The sequence below is a fragment of the Leuresthes tenuis genome, unplaced genomic scaffold, assembly GCF_036924035.1.
Source record: "Leuresthes tenuis unplaced genomic scaffold, fLeuTen1.0.hap1 SCAF_22, whole genome shotgun sequence".
Classification (NCBI taxonomy): Eukaryota; Metazoa; Chordata; class Actinopteri; order Atheriniformes; family Atherinopsidae; genus Leuresthes; species Leuresthes tenuis.
In genome coordinates this window covers 4354674-4374473 of record NW_027325376.1, presented here as the reverse complement: position 1 = coordinate 4374473, position 19800 = coordinate 4354674, and the positions used below count along the sequence as shown (strand labels likewise).

The 19800-nt window shown below is 44.3% G+C and overlaps 1 protein-coding gene across 1 annotated transcript; it reads right to left on the bottom strand.

Moving 5' to 3' along the window:
- Nucleotides 1-923: 923 nt before the first annotated feature.
- On the bottom strand, nt 924-14629 carry pik3c3 (phosphatidylinositol 3-kinase, catalytic subunit type 3). Its single transcript, XM_072376117.1, has 25 exons — nt 14235-14629; nt 13314-13502; nt 13066-13209; nt 12838-12967; nt 11626-11712; nt 11378-11473; nt 11226-11297; nt 11046-11150; nt 10868-10960; nt 10146-10331; nt 9663-9793; nt 9277-9361; nt 9089-9156; nt 8884-8989; nt 8423-8539; nt 7175-7306; nt 6587-6715; nt 5396-5465; nt 5249-5313; nt 5089-5173; nt 4933-5007; nt 4680-4848; nt 2762-2852; nt 2456-2581; nt 924-1209 (listed from the first exon to the last, which is right to left on the bottom strand). Exons 1-25 carry the CDS (start codon nt 14297-14299, stop codon nt 1195-1197), a joined length of 2631 nt encoding a protein of 876 aa, XP_072232218.1. The 5' UTR covers nt 14300-14629; the 3' UTR covers nt 924-1194.
- Between the last annotated feature and the right edge of the window lie 5171 nt (nt 14630-19800).

The following is a 19800-nucleotide window of genomic DNA, read 5'->3' as shown; positions in this document are numbered from 1 at the left end:
AAATGCCTTCATTATGAGTTAATTCAAATGACTGTTAGGTGAGATATACACTCACTTTATTAGTTACACCTGTTCAATTACTCGTTAACACAAACAGCTGATCAGCCAATCGCATGGCAGCATTTAGGGATGTAGAGACAACCTGCTGAAGTTCAAACCGAGCATCAGAATGGGGAAGAACGGGGATTTAATGGCCTCCACAGTCACTGGATCTATATCCAACAGGAACAGGAGGTTGAATGTTGTTTATGTTTATTTTTATGCATTTATCAGACGCTTTTATCCAAAGCGACTTACAGGTAGGCAAATAGAGTAAGGGGGGTCTTACCTAAGGACCCCTACTGGAGGTAATACCTTTCATGCAGGGGATTTGAACCCAGATCTCCCACATGGAAGGTGGCAATCATACCACATAATAATACTATCCAGTCCTATCCAGGAGGTTTGAATCATAGATCTGCAGCAACTGCCTGATGCTGTCATGTGAATATGGAGCAAAATCTCTGAGGAATGTTTCCAAAACACCTTGTTGAAAGTGTGCCGAGAAGAATTAAAGCCGTTCTGAAGGCAAAAGGGGGTCCAAAGTCCTTTCAGTAGCAGGTGTCCCTGATAAAGTGGCCGGTGGGTGTGTTTCAGAAGCATCAATAACTGGTATAAAAGTTAAGAGCAGTCAGTGCTTCCTGTTTCTCTGAGCCTGGCAGGGAAATGCTTAGTCACTCGCTCAGTGAATGACTCACCAACCCTCTGGGGTGCGTGGGGGGGGGTTTCGACTTGTTTCTGCCCCCAGCGTCGACAGAACGGCGGTCCAAAGATGGTCCGCAATGCTCAGTTAAGACACATGTTGCGTGCCATAAACACAGCACAGCAGGGCTAAGCTGGTGAGAAAATATACACCGCTTTGGAGTAAAAAACGCACAGAAGGGTCAGTTATAACAAGTCTTTTATTTGGCCTCACATTTCATTCACTCAGTAATTAATATACAGGATATATACAGAAGCAAACCAAGAGGAACGTGTCCCTGTTTTGCCGTCTTGCAGTAAAGGTTGGCAGTGCATTCTTGGCCTTTTCAACAGTGTCACTGGGTTTTTTTTTCATCTTCTCACACATATTCAGACGAGCCGGAGCCGTACGATCATGTGTTTGTGCTGCAGAAGTTTGATCCAGTTCAGCTTCGTGTCGGCCGTCCGTTTTGTTCATCTGCGCCAATACTGAAGAGACAGTAAGGAAGCCGACATGAGCAACTGGGATTTAACCGGTTTACCACCAGTTCAGCTCACTGGACAGTTAAATAGTCGGTGAACACAGACAATTTCAGGACTCTGCTTGTGTTTTTGGGCTCGTTTTCAGAGGAGAAACATTCAAAGATTAGTTTGGTGTAAAAGACAAAGCTAAAAGCCTGTTATTCACTGCTAAATCTTTAAAAAATTACACTAAATAATCAGTTTCCTGAAGGTGTGATCTGTTATTCTTGATGCCACGACACACACGGGATCCTTCAACGAGTTAAACAACATCACGGCTTCTTTTTAGAGGGTTTTTTCCACCACTATTGGCCTTTATTTGGAAAGTTGTTTGATAGGAAATGAGGGCAGCCAGAGAGGGGATGATATGCAGCAAAGGGCCCCAAAACCAGGTCTCGAACCCGGGGTGGCTGTGCTGAGGAGCCCCTGAGCACGGGGCGCCCGCCCGACCAGTCCAGCTAAACTGGTTGTTCACAAAACATCCGTTTGATTGTAAAAACTTCTCAACAACGGTAAATATTAGTGAAATTCTGGGCCGACACCTAAAGATAATAATCTGGCTGTTGGCAGCGATTTTTAAAATATTGAATTTCCTTTTACTGCCGGGGAAACAATTAAATATGCACGATATAAAAATGACTAAACTAAGGTTTTTATACTCCAACATTCTTGCTTTTCACTGCAGATATGCGTCTTTATTACGGCTGATTCGCGTATCCTGAGTTTGTTTGGAGCGTCGTTAAAAATTAATGCGAGCAGCAATACGTCGGTGACCAGCCGGGGCAGCGTGGCGCCAGATGTGACCAGATGTAGGGGTCATAAAGGGGGATGTAGGGGTCATGCAAGGAGGAAGATGTTAGACGCCGTTGGTGATGCTTTTTCAGCTTGAGTGCCCCCTGGTGGACGCCGCCGGTAACAGGCAAGTAACATAAATGTGTGATTAAAAAGTATATTCCTGATTTAAGTGTCAACCCGAACATATTTGAACCAAAGTAGCCCCAAAAAGATCCAATTCAACTAAATCTTCTCAGTTTCAGGGCAAAGTCAGTGCAACACAGCTAAAAAACACCAGATAAATATCAGCTGCTGCTGATTGAAGCCTGACGGCAGTGCATTTGTCTGTTTATCCAGATACGATTTATGTTATATTATTAAATTTATCACATCTGTCGCCTGTTTGTCACATTGACATTGTGTGCTTGAGTGAACTTACCTGAGCAAATTTGTGTATCTGCTCAACCACAGCAGCAAACAGAGCTCCCACACTCTCATCAATCAGACTCTGCATGTAGTGAACCGCCTCCTCATCCGACAGGTCCAGTCTGAACTTATCCTGCACCTGGGGGCACATACAAGTCCCGCTGCATCATGTGGCATGAACCTGAGGGCTAATCGGGTCTCTCTCAGATGCATGGAGCAAATATAAGTTTCTTCAGCCAATCACAGGCCCAGGTGCAAAGAAACCTATTTATCTAATTTCACCTCTCATCGTCTTGACATTTGTAAAAGACAAACTTACCTTCTTAACAGTCTTGTCAGGCTCCAGAGCGATGTCAGGAATATTGGCATCCACCATGAGCGAGAACAGATTCAGGATCAGGTTGGAGTATCTAAGGAAATGGAGGGAAGGAGCACACTTTGTTTCAGAGACTGACTTTTGCAGTTTTACCCTGAATAAAAGGTAAAGACTCTGCTGATTTGTCATCAAGCTGCACCCAAACTCTGCCTCAGTAATACCTAAAAGCCCTAATTCCTGTACACACTTCCAGTTTGAGATGATAGTCGTGGCTCTTCTCTGGTAATCAGGGACGTTCCAAGCTGCATCAGCTACGATTATATTACTGATTTCCCGGCTTATTTTAAAGACTTTTCCCCCCAAAAAACATAGATTTTCAGATTTTCTGTGCTGGTTTGGAAACTGTGCTGCTGGAGTGGATTTTCCTGGTACTTCTGACCCTTTTTAACGTCTCTTATGATGAGTTGCTACGCCAAAGGAAGAGTTGTTTACGAATGGGAGCAGCTGACTGAGCTTTCAAAATGACAACGACTGCCTGAGGAATGTCCAAAAATCCCTGATGAGCTGCAGGGGAAACATCGTGGGCGTCTGGTGGGAACAAGGCGGAGAAATAGGTGGAGCTAGAGTAAGACCAGTCTTCCCTCGATACTGATGGGGAACGTGAGATCATTAGTACGCAGAAGTCTCCGTTTCACTGAGGCGTGCGGCGCTTGTTAACAGCAGACGGTTTAATCCTGGAGACGATCTTTAGGTGTCAACTGTTAGCGTGTTATTCTGGTAGCTGCCTATGTGTGAACATGAGCTGCTGCCAACGCAGTCTGTGACCTCATCAGCTCAGTTGTTGCCAGGCGACAAGCACAACATCCCAACGCTTCCACGCTGGAGACTTCAAACAAGTCTTGGTTACACTTCAAACCTGTCAACAGTTTGTCGACTGCTCCACCTGAGAAAAAAGCTTATAAAAAAGCTTAAAGACTTATTCTATGGAAGTGTTAAAGATGCTTTCAGCTCCTCCGCCCCGCCTCGGCCAGGAGAAGCAGGTTCTGGTTCTCCTCACCTCCAACCACGCACCGATTGTTAAGCAGCAGCCTGTCACTGCACCGACTTTGGAAAAGTGGCCTCAGGACACTGAGGAAACTCTGCAGGGATGCTCTGATATCCACATGGAAACGACAGTCACCATGGCGACAATCATGCCCTTCGACTTCTCCGTTAATTTCATTACGAGTCATCCTGGGAAATGCAAGAAGATGCCGCCAACACCAGCTGGATTAGTGACTCCCTGACTGAGAGGTTGTGAGTCTCAGAGGGTGGTCAGCAGCACAGGAAACCGTGCTCTCATCTCCAGAAATACTCATATGACACTTCAGTGATGCACAAGAGGCTGAGTGCAGGGAACTGGTTGAGAATAACCACCGTTTTTAAGGTTTTAATGTAGATTTTAGGAGGAGCAGGAATAAGACAAACACTGTTTCTATCCTGGGAGACGAGTGCAGATACCTGAGAGTTTACCTAGAAACAAGCTAGACTGGAAATTCAGCACCTGGGCTGTTTTCAAAAAGGACTACAATGGACTCTGCTTCTTAAACAAGCTCAGGTCGTTGAACAGCAGCCGGGGCAGCACCCCCCACAGGCAGGGACTCAAAGAAACTGAGCAAACTGGTAAAGAAGGCCGGCTCAGTGCTGGAGACTGCTCTGGAAGCTCTGAAGCTGATGAAAATAATGCATTAAAACAACAGTCTGAGGCTCCTTCAGCTCCGCTGCGATAAAGAAGGGAACCACAGGTGATTCCTGCCAGCAGCAGCAGCCACAATAATGGAGGAATATGAGGAATAATGATCAGTATAACCCCCCTTTGGGATTAATAAAGCATTTTCTCGTGCCAGTTCTTTGCGGAGGGGAGTTTCTCTGCTGTATTTACCTCCGAAGGTGAAGGAAGGCGGTGTAGCACTGTTTCCTGAACTCCTGGTACTGCTCGCTCTGCATGCCTCCCATCCCCTCCACCATCTCTTTACTCAACTTCATGGGTGGAGGCAGCGGCTTGGGGTCTCGACCCAGGATGTAGCCGAAGTCGATGTGAAAGAGCTTCCCTGGAAGGCGACAGGAGAGAAAACCGTAAGGGAAGAACTCCTCAAGCAGAAGGCTGCAGCGCCTTTACGGCGCGTTTCCCTCACCGGTCTTTGTTAGGAGCAGGTTGTCCAGGTGTCTGTCTCCGACTCCCAGGATGTAAGTGATGACACAGTAACCAGCTGCAGAGACAAAGAGGCATGGATTAGACCAAATCAGCTGAGGCTTGGCAGCAGCCTGATGACTCGTGTTCAGTGACGCACCGCAGCTCTTCACGTAGGTGTCCATCACCTCCGAGCTGATGCCATAAGGTCCCTTCTCACTCGGCGCATGCTTCCTGAAGAAGCTCTGTGAAAGTGGAAAGGAGTCGTTAAATGGAAGCAGCGTCCTGATCGTGACCTAGAGACCTTCTCCGTAACTCACCTGGATGTTGCCTTCAGTGGCCAAAACTTCAGCCACAGGAACAGACTGAACGAACTGCATAAAACCTGAAAACAGGACACAGCGGTTTGCAACTTAATGTAGTGCTGCTGCAGCGGCCTGTTTTCTATGAAACAGACAGATTCTCACCGTGCTTGGTGCTGGTGGCCAGAACTTTGTATGGCGTCAACTTCAGGTCCAAGTTCTCCTTCCTGAGCAGCTAGTTTGAAGAGTTAAGAACAGGATCCTTTAACGTTATAAAGCCAGAAGAACCAATCCTGCAGCTCAAATATTACAAATTACTGTGACGCTGCAGAAAAGTGAGACTTTTTTTTACTATTTCAAGGCAAATATGAGCTCATCTTGAATCTGAACGTGTCTAAAAGAAGTTCGGATGAGGTGCAGCAGAAGGCCGGAGAGGTAAATGGTGCTAAAAAGAAAAAGCTGGAGGAACATGTTGCAGCTAAGAAGGTTAACTGGCAACAGCTCAGTAACATGATTGGGTTTAAAAACAGCACCTGAGGGAGGTAGAGAGAAGTGAGGATGGGCAGAGGTGCAGCCAAAAGCAATGACCAAAGTTCCTCAACATTAATTACAAAGAATATTTAATCACTTGCAGTACGTAAGACGGCGTGATTCTGCCCTGGAAACCACTGCATGGACCCAGAAACACTGTGTGCACAGCTCACTGTAACAGCCACAAACGCAGGTTAAAGCTCCCTGATGCAAGCAAGAAGCCAGATGTCAACATGCTCCAGAAACACTGAACCAAGGCTTATTTCAAATCAACTTAAGTGGAAAACTGTTCTGTGTCTGGATGAATCATCAGTATCTCTGGAACATCTGGAAAGGCTCCATCAATGCTGAAAGCTTCGAGAGCGACAGACGACGTCTTTTTCGGGGGGGGTGCTTGTATATTTTAGGAAGACGAAGCTGCATCTATTCCAGCAACATGCACATCTGCCTGCAGTGCCGATCTTTCACCGAACAAAACATCTGGAGCATCACGAAACACAGAATACAGCAAAGAAGAGCCAGGACTGTATATCAGACAGGAATGGGACGACATTCCTGTCCCAGCAGCTGGTCTCCTCCGCTCCAGATGTTCGCAGATGTTGCTGACAGAAGAGGGGATGCATCACAGCGGGAAACATGAACCTGTCCCAGCTTTTTTTGAGGCATCAAATTCAGGATGAGCTGATATTTTTCATGAGATTGTAAAACCATTTCAACATTTAATGCTTTTTTTTTTTTAAAGTTGACATTTTAGACTTTTTTGGACTCTAGATTGTGCACAAAACTAAATGACTGAACTCTCTGATCACATGCGGTGACTCTTACTTTGTCCATGAGGGAGATGATCTGCAGAATGAGCTGGTCCTGCCTCAGGTCGTCTCCATGCTTGAAGATCACCGGGTACATGGCTCCATCTTCAGCTTTGAAGATCAGCTTTGCTGGCATCAGAGCACTCTTACACAAAAACAGAGATAAAAGACTTATTCACTGCTCAGATATTTCTGTGTTCACGTTCCAGGTCAATCCCACTTTCATTGGCCGTAGATATTAAGCGTCAATAACTTTCTAAAAGCTTCTGTTTTTAAGTGTTGCAGATTGAGGTGACCTCTGATGGGCTGCAGTTGAGCCGCCGTCTGATGTTATCGGTGCGCTTTTCTGCGTTAAAAACAAGCGCGTTAATCACTGAGTTCCTGTGTGTTCCTGTTTGTAGGGAAGATAAAGAGAAAGGCCTCCGTATATGCAGTCAGAAACTGGCTAAATACAGCGTAACGTTTGGTTTTTCCTTCCCTTTCATGAAAAATAACGCGGCACAAATGACTCCGAGCAGATGCTACAGCTTATAAAAAGCTTATAAAGCTCAAGTGGACTTTATAAGCTGTGTAAATGATGTAAAAGCGATGTGATGTTCTGTACCTTAAAGAGAGTTGCCGTGTCTGGGACGATGCCTCGTATCCTGATCTGAGGCTCCAGAGGAAGCGGGATCGGCTCGATCTCAGAGAGGTTCACCTTCTCGTTGTCGGCCAGCAGAGCCTGCAGCCGCTCTGTCTGCAGACACACGGAGACACCAGAAGCAAACACAAGTCAGGTGGAGCGGTGTGTCTGTGGGATCCTACACCAATCACCAGAATCACATGTGTATGAACACGTAATGTTTGAAGCCCCTTGATGAAGAAACCGTGTTATATAATGAGCTTGTTAGAGAAATATTTGGCGATTTATTGAAGAATTTTACTGAAGACTGTGTGGCAGAATACTTCAACCCCCCCTCTTTATCAGGTACACCTGTTCAGCTGCTTGTTAAACAGCTAAAAAAGGCAGAAACTGGTGGGCAAGACAACCTGCTGAAGTTCAAACTGAGCATCAGAGTGTGGAATAAAGGGATTTAAGTGACTTTGAACGTGGTTGTTGGTGCCAGACGGGCTGGTCTGAGGATGTCAGAAACTGCTGATCTGCTGGGATTTTAAAACACAATCATCTCTGGGTTTACAGAGAAGTTGTGTTGATGTGAGAGGTCAGAGGAGAATGGACAAACCGCTCGTTCCAACCGAGGAATGCAGGATATCATCTCTGAACGAACAACACGTGGAACCCTGAAGAAGATGGGCTGCAGCAGCATAAAGACCACACCTGTCGGTTTGGTAAAAACAACATGAAAGCATGGGTCCATCCTGCCTTTTTTGGCACACTTTGGGCTCCTTAGTACCATCTGAGCATCGTTTAAACGCTGCAGCCTTCCAGGAGTGTTGCTGCTGACCATCTCCATCCCTTTATGAGCACAGAGCACCATCTTCTGATGCTACTTCCAGCAGGATAATGTCACAGAGCTCATTTCATCTCAAACTGGTTTATTTAACATCACAATGAGTTCCCTGGACTCCTCCTCAGTCTGCAGATCTCATCCAACAGAGCAGCTTTGGGATGTGCTGGAACCGGAGGTTTGAATCATAGATGTGCAGCCGACACATCTGCAGCAGCTGCATGATGCTGTCGGGTCAAAATGGAGAAAAATCTCTGAGGAATGTTTCCGGCTCCTTGTTGAAAGTACGCCACGAAGAATTAAGAATTAAGGTCCAGCCTTTAACTAGCAGGTGTCCCTGATAAAGTAGGTGTACAGAATGTTTTTTTACTACATTTTTGCACGTGTGAGCGATCATTTGTTACCTTCTTCTTGCGATTTCCACTCTCCCTTTGGACAGCTTTCATCAGCTGCACCAGTCTGTCTACAAAGGTTTGTTGGGCAGCCAAGAGCGAGCGCATCACCCTCACACTCTTATCCCCCTGGAGGGAGGAAGAAGAGTTCACACAAAGCTTACTGTGCTAATTGTTGTCTTTTAAGTGGACTATGATCCAGAAATCAATCAGACAATCACTAAAAAAATCAATCTTTTAATGAAAATATAGCTCTGAATTGTTTGTTGTTACTACATAACAACTATTTTCCCCATAATTACATGACAGATTTGTGCTAATATGGTTAACAAAGATAAATTCAAAGCGATTTAAATAAGATGCATATTCAGAACAAGCAGGAGAAGGGTATCATGAGGGAGGAGTAACCAACAATTACACATAAAGATGGACAGAAAAAGGCCCTGCAGAGACGTTTCATCCTGGGCGCTCACCTTGAGTAAAGCCTGGCTGAACCTTCTCATGACATTTAGGTACATCTCGTAGGTCTTCGGATCTCTCTGCTGTGTGTCCTGATCCTCACACTCCACAATCACATACCTGTGGGGGTAAAAAGCCCATTTTACACACAGCATCTGACGTAATGAACTGCAGCAGCTTCTGTTCTTCAGTCACAGAAGCACCATATGTTGCACTCACCAGTACAGGTAGTTGGCAAGCGTGGAGTTCTTGCATGCACGTGAAATCAGGAAGGTACACAGGTCTTGCTATAAGATAAATAACACATAAAAGACAAGTTTCTTTCTGTAAAAGGATGCCTCTTGTGTGAAGCTACAGAAACACATTAGAGCTTTTTTCCTGAGTTCCTTTCATCTCCAGTTTCTTACCTCCAGACTCTCGCTGTCGGCTCCTTCCTTGCCTTTCTGCTGTGGGGCAGCTGATGACCCAGACGTGCCAGAAAGGATCTGGGAGCTACAAACAGAAAGAAAATACGAACGTGGAGATTAATAATAAAGAAAGAGCAACACGTTTAAAGTGTGGTTGCAGAGTTGTCTGCATCCAGCCAACATCCTGAGACTCTGGCCTCAGCGGAAAAGCTTCCAGTAAAATCAGAACATCCAGTGAGGTCATTACGCTTTCTGAAAAGAGAAATAATCAAGCCAGCGAACGTGTTGGGCTAAATTTAGATCCTGGAAGTAGGAGGAATGCTGAGAAAGCCACTCTGAGAGGTCGACTTGTTTAGAACCCGCAGCTTTTCCAATGTCCTTCTGACCTGTCCAGTGAGGAGTCATCTGAAAGTCCCTGGCTGTCTCTCTTGCTGCCTGGCTCCAAGCCTCCCTGAATATCACTGAAGTTCTCATACTTGAGCGCCTGCACCAGCTGCAGAAGGTACATCAGCAGGTCCTGGACAGAGGAGACGGGCATAACTCAGACAACAGTAAAGTAGGAGTTTCTTTTCAAAGCAACACCAGATTCATTCCCTATAAAAGCTCCAAAGCCTGCGATTTCACTTAAAATGTGTCTTAAATTCATGTTTGTGGGGGTTAGAGTAATGTTGGTGGGTGGGATACAACTTATTCAACTAAATGAATCACAGAGTGTACACACTTAGTGCTACACAGATACTCAGGAAAGCCGGTTTAAGAACCTAAATTCTTCTGGTTAAAAACAGCGTTTGCATGTGGATGAGCGGTGCAAACGCAGGGAAAAAAGCTGCTTTGCTTAATATCCGTGGTCCTGTCCCCTCGCTACATACCTCGTCGTCAGCCTGCTGCAGGCGTGCCACGGCGTAGCGCCTAACTGTTGGGTTGGTGAAATGGGACGACAGCAGCTCCAGGGAGTCCTCCACATCCATAGGCCTCCACTTCCCCAGCAGCTCCAGGGCCTGCTTGGCCTCCTGGGGCAAATCCCAGTTCACGCACTTCAGAAACTTCGTCAGGGCCTGGAGTCAGAGGAGGAAACACTGAGCCTGTGCAAACTGCTACAAAACAGCCTCCTCTGGGGGAGGACGATTAGCCTCCTTCAGGTGTCTGCTGCACCTTATAGCAGTGTTTCTCAATTCCGGTCCTCATGACCCACTGCCCTGCATGTTTTCAATGTTTCCCTCCTCCACCACACCTGATTCAAATGATCAGCTCGTCATCAAGCTCTGCAGTGGCCTGATAAGGAGCCATTCATTTGAATCAGGTGTGGTGGAGGAGGGAAACATTGAAAACATGCAGGGCACTGGGTCATGAGGACCGGAATTGAGAAACACTGCCTTATAGGTTCCTCCGTGTAATTCTCACATAGAGCCTCACATCAAGGCAGCGCCGTGGAATCAGCCGAGTGACGACTGCACTGTCAGAGCGGCGAGTTCCACAACGCTGGCTTGATGCGTATCAGCACAAACGGCTCGGCTCGACCCCTCCGAAGGCGCATCAGTCCCGGCTTGAGAAGGCATCTGTGAAGGAGGCTGTGAGGAGTGAAGAGACCCACCTTTTCCTGTGTGGTGAGGTAGTATCTGAACTTCCACACCAGGTCCTGTTCTTCAGAGCTCAGCAGCTTGGTTGGAGGGTAGCTCACGATAATCTGTTGGAGACAGCCATGAAGTCACCTTCTGTCAGATTACACCCACAGTAGATCCTCCTGAGAAATCAGAGCGTAGGTTCCTTACATTGAGCTGGTCCCGCGTGGCGGCGTTGGGCTTCAGGTCGTGATCCGAGGGCCCACTCCGGAGGCTACGGGCCAGTTTGTGGTGCTTGCTCTCCACCAGGTTCTCCTGTAGGGAAACCAGCACTCGGTTATTGTTATAAATCTGGTTTTATGAGCAAACATCAAAGCTGCGTCCTCTCACCATTCCCATCTGCGGGTCGGGCACTTTGACGATGTCGCAGCTGGTTGGAACCGGTGATGCGTCATCGCCGTCCTGAACGGAGACAAAGCTCTGATCAGCTGACAGAAGCATGACATTCGAGCTGCTGAGAGATCCTGACAACACGAAAATACCTTCTCATAATAGACAATGCTGTACTCTTTGTCGTTTGTTTTGACACGAGGAAACTCCACCATGAGGTACATAAAGTTGGAGCTGCGCTTCTCGCTCTGCAGAAACAAACAGATTTCTTTAGCTCAACTCAAACAGCAACTGTAAGATGTTAAATACTGTCTGACTGAGACTAATCTGGACTCATAATAAGAAATGTCAAGCTGTTTAGGTTCAAGTTTAGGTGCAAAATCCAGCCGAACGTGCTCACCTCGTTAATCATCTCAATTTCTCTGAAGGTTAGCCGGTCCAGCCAGTCCACCTTCACCATGTGGCCCTGCCGATGGGCCTTCGTCAGCTGGATGGAGACGGGAAGAAAGACGGCAGAGAAGGGCGAGGAAGAAGCATTTACCAAAACAATAAGAAACTACAGAAACCGAGGCCACGTTGTTGCAGAACTGGTCACAGCATCTACCGGCTCTGCCAGTCATGCACAGACTGGAGCAGCAACTCACACTCTGCAGCAGATCAGCTGATCGGTGGGCAGTGCGGGTGTCGGGAATGTCAGCGGGTTGGGATTAGCGCTCACACTTTAAAGGAGTGTATGACCTGGAAGCAGCCCGAACACAACCTGAGGTACGAGTAAGCCTATCGCACCCAAAGTGAGGGGATTCGGTGAGTTTTAGCAAGCCAAAAAACTCAGATTAAGTTGAAATAAGACCGACTCTCTCCTCTAAACATCCCAAAAACAGTTAATGAGCATCACTTTCTGGCACCCACAGAAACAGGAAGTCCATGCAGGCACTCACTAAGACACACCAACTCATGGCAACAGCAGAAACCTTAACAACAGATGTGTGTGATGCTTTCAAGAACACGGCCATACACCTACACAGACAACCTGGGTCAAAATGCACTTGTAGATGCATTGAATAGATTTAACCCCGTCATGGGGGTTCCTACAATGCAAAGAGGGCAGAAGAAGAATGTAACATCCCTGCTGCAGTCTGAATTGTGCTTTTAATTGGTATTTAACCAGCAGAGATTTATGTTTATGTATTTAGCAGACGCTTTTATCCAAAGCAACTTACAGGTAGGCAGGTAGGGTAAGGGGGTCTTGCCTAAGGACCCCTACTGGAGGTAGTACCTTTAATGCAGGGGATGGAAGGTAGCAATCATACCACTACACTATCCAGCCCCTAGAAAGCGAAATTTATGTGCAAATACATTTTGGCCAAGGTCTTCGTACTCCAGGAGTACAGACACACATTCTGCATTGCGAGGACTAACTCCTGAACTTCTACTCACATCACTGAGTACCTCCAGGTCAGGGCCCTGGAACAGATGGTGGTTTAGACAGAGCTTTGCATCTGGAGGCTTCTTGTTCCCCTGCTTCTTTACCTTTTCTCTCTCTATCTCGTCACACAGACACACACAAGCCTGTCCTCACCCCCGTAACTCCTTTCCTTGTACGGATGCATACCTTGGCGAGTCTCCCCATCTGATCCTCTGTCAGGCTGCTGCTGGTGCGTCCCGGTGTGGTGGTGGGCTCCCCTCCATCCCCCTCCACGCCCGGCCAAACCTTCAGGTCATGCATCCCTTGCCGGAACATGCTACAGGTTAGATGTTAGACGTCAGTATTCTTCACCTGTAGTTTTTACAAACAAAGAAGCCGATTTTTAAACAAAATGCTGAAGCTTTATTGGCTCACCCATATTTGCCAAACAGGGTGACGGTGGTTCCCCCGACAGGGACGGCTCTACCAGGCCCATAGATGTCCCACACAGTGAGAGCGACCTGGGCACTTTGTGGAAGGTCGGGGTACTTGACCGGCAGCCGCAGCCATTCGTTCCAGCTGCACAGGAGACACCACAGCGTGAATACAGCTTAAAAAAAGTTACATCACCGCCAGTCATGTGACAACGAGGTCAGAGCAGAGGGGTGGAAATGCACTCTTACTTCCAACGTGTGCTAAAGGCTTTGTAAGACGTTCGAACAGGCAGGGCGAGAGGCTTCCCCTCGGCAAACACCTGGCAGGTGACGTAGAGGTCCGAGCAGCTCTCCTGATAGAGCCCAGAGAACCGCAACATCGGGTCATCCAGCAGCGCCTTGTAGCTCTTCTGCTCACGCTTTCCCTCCAAACTTCCTCTGCGAGGGAAGAGAAAGACAACAGGTGGACACGAGAGAATCAAACATCCAGTTCTGATTTTCACTTCATGAAATCAAACCTAAATATCTCTACAGTTTCCTTAATGTACAAAGTACCAAAGTCCACTCGGAAAGTTGCTCTTTACAATGTTCTCCACAAGTTTTGGTAAATTAAATAATTTAAGCTTATTGTGTGAAAAATAAACTGTACTTAAATAAAGATAGCTTGTATAAGGATGTTAATTTAGCAGCTGATGAGAGAAGCTGAACACGTGTCAGTACATAAGTAATTATTCATTTATAACACAATAATCAGCCTCAGGAGCTGAGCACAAGAATAAATACGTGTTGTTTACCCATATCAAGTGTTCACGAGTCATGGTTTTTAGAATAAACAAGCTTTCAGTTTACAGGATTACAATAAAGACCAAATGTATGACTGTCTGAGCACTGATAGGACAATAAACACAACACACGGTAGTTCATAGGCAACGAAAACAGGCGAAAATATCAAATTTCTCTTTAATCTGTCAGGAACTTCTGTTTGGTTAAAACATGACACATGCATAAGCCTTTAAAGACGCTAAAAACAAAGCTAAACGAGTTAAAGTTTTTAAACAATCCAAGCTTTTGTGATTTACACACATCTAAACACGTCACGCATCTTGTCAAGTCACAGGACATCAGGTCCACCGCCTGACCCAAACAGACGCGTTTAAGTGCAAAACTCACATCTTAAGTTGAACGTTGATGTCCAAGTCACAGCTGTAGACATAGTTAAACTTATCAGTGTCCATCTTCCGCTGGGAAAACAGTCAGTTCTGCCCCCAAAAACCAGACGTCTTCAACATGAAATCCCGGGCGTTTGTGTGAGACTTTGCGACAAGGCCTCGGATCACCACACAGAAACACCCCGAGGAGCCGAGATAACCGCCCGACCACACGGCTGGGGTCGTTTTTTAGTGAGCACACGGGTTCACAAAGACCACTTCAACACACTGTATTCAGGGAAAATATACTGTTTCAACGGGCATGATTTGGTGATATTTGTAGCTATACAACAACACAGCAGTAACTGAAATCCACAGCCAGGCCAGAGCAGTCGATCGGCGGTGACTCGCGGTGGAGACGCCTGAACGGACGATCGACGAATCGTGGTTCGATTAATCGAGTCTGATGCGGAAAAGTTATAAATGGGAAGCGAGGCGGGGCTTCAAGAGTTGTTATTAAAGGCGTAGTGCACAGAATATCTCAGAAATAAACAACAACGTTGTTAAAATGTGTTTATGAAATTAATTCCTTGGTTTTTGTTTCCCGTTGTCTTGCTCTCAGGCTGCAGGTTTCCTTGTGGTTCCCAGAGTCTCTAAAAGCAGAATGGGAGGCAGAGCCTTCAGTTATCAGGCCCCTCTCTGTGGAACCAGCTGTTGTTTGGGTTCAGGAAGCAGACACCCTCTCTTCCTTAAAGATCACGCTTAAAACTTGATAAAACTTATAGTTTTAGATGGTTCAGGTGACCCTGAAACATCCCATAGTTATGCTGCTATAGGCCTTGGGACCTCCCATGATGCACCTCTCCTTTCTCTGCTCTCTTCACTCTCCATCTGCATATGACATTATTGTTGTCATTAACTTGTGTTTCTCTTTCTCAGCAGGTATCCTATCCTATCCCAGCTGTCACTGGGCGAGAGGCGGGGTACACCCTGGACAGGTCCCCAGAGAGACACTCGCACTCACTTAGAAAAGGAGTGTAGACTTGAATTAAAGTAGATCATTTCCATTTGGAAGCTGTTTCTTTGAACCTAAACTATTTCCAAAGATTAAATTAACAAGATATTTACACAGATCATTGGTTTGTTACAAGTTTTAAGGATACTGTTAGCAGATTTGATGTGACTGAACCAAGCTAGCTTTTTGTTAGCCTTTATGCTAACTGACTAGCTATATATAACATTCCCATTGACTTGCTACATCTAAAATCCGCATATATGATCATATTTGATGTGTAAGAGTGGCTGTGAATTCAGCAGAGAGCACATTTAATACAATCAAAATACTTGATATATTTAGGTTATCCATACAGAGAGGGCAGACTAATTCCTTAACAAAGTAAGCTAGCTGTAATGAGCATTAAAATAGTCTTCAGTGGCAAAGTAACAGTCATGCACATCCATGGAAGACAACAGTAATGGGAGGATAGCTTCCATGGCAAGTGAGGAACACCCTTCCATAGGAGCCATGTCGATACTCAAATATACCATGAAGAGAAGACTACAAGATTTAGAACGACTTATGACCCAAAATATACAGAACATCAGCAGCTGTAAAACACATGCAGCTGGTTTGACAGCATGGACACACATGACTTTCAGTTTCACTGGATCACTGGTGTTTATTGATGATGTAACAGAAGACAGAAGCAACCAGTTGAATTCGGAAGTGTTTAGGAAAATACTGTCTGTTTCTGATTCTGTCAAATGCAGCAAAGATTATTGGAATTACCCACAAATTACTGTGAAAGCAGCCCTGAAAGTGAAGAGAAAACGAACGAATCAGTTGTCAGATTTCAACTCAGTGCAGCTGCATTTCAGTTGCTGAAAGACCCACAAACAAACAGCAACTGAAGAAAGCAAAATATTATCAGCAAAGGTGTTAAAATGATCATTTTATTTATGGCTAAATTAACAGGTTAATTTAATTGCAAAATAAAGAGCTACATTCACTAAACCTTTCCTCTAAAGCTGATAGTTATCTCTGCAAACTCATATTAATTTATATAATATAAATGAATGCAACTGTCCAAATGTTTCTGCACTTAAGCTTAAGTCTGTTCTATTTAAACTTGCGAAAAATATAACTAATAATAGCAAATATGATGCATGCATGTGATGTAAAGATAAAATTCATAACCAAAGTTACTGTACAGAAATATGTAAAATTCCCATTAATCAGAACGAAGACAGACACTGATAAAACATGCGTTTTCTGTCTGGTTTCCCTCAAAAGAAGTTAACCCAATAGAAACAATTCTCTTATTAAAGATTTAAGATGCCAGAGACGATGATCTCATGACAACGGCGTTAGTCGTCCACAATTAAAATGCACTTTTCTCCAATTAAGTGCAAGTCCGTGAAGTTAAAAGGCGTGACAGGAAAATTCTCATCTTTTGTTTAGCAAGTTCCTCCCTTTTTGCCGGTGATGAGAACATATTTGACAAGTCAGGGAGGATGTGTGTTCTTTGTTCTTGGGTTATAAAGGGCCGAAAGGCTCTGCAGAGGACAGCATGATCCTCACAAAACGTACACAGGCACATTTGCCTTTAAAAGAAACTTTAATCTACTCTGCCTAAATGAAGGTAAACAAACTATTCTCTGAAACTCTGCTCTGTTTGTTCATGTTAATGGCAACTTGACCCGTAAAAAACCCACAAAGACACAGTGTGCAGCTTGAGAGGCAACTGTGAGTCATACAGATCGTGTGAATGAAGTAGCACCCCTGGCTGATCGGAGAGATCTATCAACACTCTTCAACTACTGTGGAGGTACCAGAGAAGACGCGTAAAACACCACGTTATGAGGCCCCGGGGCCTCCTGTGAGAGGCTTGAGAAGATTTTTCCTATGATCTCGACCTCTGTCGGCAGATAGTAAACAAGTGGAAGAACATGAGCTAATGTTTTTTTGGCTTGCTGTGAAGTCAGATCAGATGACATTTTGTCTTTTCTTTGTTAATGAAGAAAAGTTTGACGCAGAGACGACAACAAAAATGCACATTTGTACAGCTTACAGTGAACTAGAGCCCAACAGGTAACTGATTTTTTTTTTTATGAATAATTCTGACAAACACATTCACACTGATATTTAAACCCCAACTCGGCACATGGATTTTTGGTCAAAGTTTGTTTTAAAAAGATTTGAGGTTGAAGATTAATTCTTCCTTCTTCCTGGGGTTTGAAATTTGGACATTTTACAAAGCCAACTTACTTTTTCAAATGTATCAGCCTAATCTCGTAGCATGTGAGCAATGAAGATGATCATGCTTTAAATCTCTTGTATTTTATGAAAATATTTTTTCTCAAATTTATTCCTAATGGAAAAGTGTAGAAATAGTTGTATTAAACCTCTTCTCTCTAAAGATTGTTTTACATCATATTTAGCTTTTTGAATTGGCTATTCAATGTTTTACACAGTGTTATTGTATGTGTCAGACGACATAATTTAACAAAGTCATTTAAAGCGAGAGCTACACTTGTAATTTTGACATGTCAATTATTTCCAAAGATTAAATTAACAAGATATTTACACAGATCATTGGTTTGTTACAAGCTAAGGATACTGTTAGCAGATTTGATGTGACTGAACCAAGCTAGCTTTTTGCTAGCCGTCATGCTAACTGGGCTAACTGACAACTGACTAGCTACATATAACATTCCCATTGACTTGATGCATCTAAAATCTGTAGTTATGATCATATTTGATGTGTAAGAGTGACTGTGAATTCAGCATAGAGCACATTTAATCAAAATACTTTATATTTAGATAGATACATTCAGGTTATCCATACCGACAGGACAGACTAATTCCTTAACAAAGTAAGCTAGCTATAATATCTAGCCTAAAACACTGCTACCTATTTGTTCTGTATCATCAAGTCTTTTCGTATACCATTTGACACAAAAGACAAAAAGTGAATATTTGCTTCATGAAATGTTAGCAAAAAGATTTCAGACCGTCTCGAGTTTGAGACATTTTGTCCTTTTGAAATTAGTATAACAAGGAAATTTTGTTTTTGAGTGCTTTGTTTATGTATTGAAGATAAAATACTACAATTTTCAGCTTACATTTCAGATATTTGTTTGTCTGGTGTATACCAACAAAAGTCCTTGAGAGGCTATGACAACTTGACAAAAGTCTATGTATGTATGTCAGATTAAACTCCAAATCGATGGGGTCAAGATAATTGTCTCTAGACCAAAGAGACAGAATTGTGTCAAGGCACAAATCTGCCAACCTGGTACAGGAACATTTCTGCAGCATTAACTGTGCTTATAAGGACAGAAACCTCCATTATTCTCAAGTCTGGAACCACCAACAGGCCTTATAATGTGCAGCCTGAGTAACTGAGAACAAACGGACAGGTAACCAACTAGCTAATGCTTATTTTAAACTAAATCCAGGATACACTGTGTGGGTGGGATAGCCTTAGAGATGGACAACCATCAGTGCAGCACTCAACCATTTCTGGTAAAGTTACCAAGACTGAAGCTATTCGTTACTAAAAGGCACCTGAATGACTCAAACCACAAGAGCTAAAACCCCCTGATTTATTTTAATTAAAATCAAACTGTCTGGTCTGTCACCCAATTAAAATAAGGAAACTGTAGTCAGGTGGCAGCAGGATGTTTCTCTGTGACAGAGAGTTTGTTGTAGAAAAACAAAGAGCTATGCTGAGAGAAAACTATCCAGAATGCTCAGGAACTTCAGGCTGGAATGAGGGTTTGAATATCAGCAACAACCAGAGAACCTGAAGTAATCCAGCAAAAGCATGGACCTGAGTCCACGAGAACTTCTCTTTAAGGACCAGAAAAAGTTTCTCCAAAGACAAAAACTGCCAAAGAAATAATATGCCAAGCTTGTAAGGTTTAATCTAATCTAATCTGGGCTCATTCCAAAGAAGACTTGTGCCTTATAAAGACGCTTTAAGAGAGTGGGAGAGTGAGTATTTAAATTAAAAGAAAACTTCAAAAATACTGCAGAGAACTGTGTTGGGTTAGGAATGTATTGAAATGCGAAAAAAATAACTAAATGAATTTTAAGATGAGGATCAAACACTACAAAATGTGGAAAACTTGAAAGAGTCGGAAATGTTTCCACCAACGCTGAATATGTTTGAATCTTTATTGCTTCCTTTGGGGCTTTTCGGTTGCATTGGACCTGCATGAGGTCACATACTGGAGATCATGATGTGATCTGGCAGAGAGTCAGATGTTACAGCCTGGCTGTGCAAGAGGAAGGTACATATAAGTATATATAGATAATAAATGGGTAAAGGATTAAAGGATAAGAACAATATTAATAGAATCAGAGTGAGCTGGTGCAGTCAGTTTCCATGCTCCTTTTTATAGCTTCTCTGGGCTGGATGAACATCATTGTCCTGCAGTATTCTGATGACGGTGGTGGAGATTGTCCAAAAACTCCCAAAGGTGGTCAGCTGGGTTGAGACTGGTTCACTACACGGTTTTGCCCTTTATGTAATCCTTTGTAAAGGATCCTTAAAGTTCCTGCACTGCTCCTTTCATGTCTG

What these genes read in the sequence shown, in the direction of transcription:
- pik3c3 (XM_072376117.1), bottom strand. Translation starts at nt 14,299, where the DNA reads ATGGACACTGATAAGTTTAACTATGTCTACAGCTGTGACTTGGACATC. An exon ending in ACACGGCAACTCTCTTTAAG is followed by an intron (nt 6,716 to 7,174) that starts GTACAGAACATC and finishes TTTTTGTGTAAG; the next exon opens with AGTGCTCTGATGCCAGCAAA. An exon ending in TCATCTCCCTCATGGACAAA is followed by an intron (nt 5,466 to 6,586) that starts GTAAGAGTCACC and finishes TCTTCAAACTAG; the next exon opens with CTGCTCAGGAAGGAGAACTT.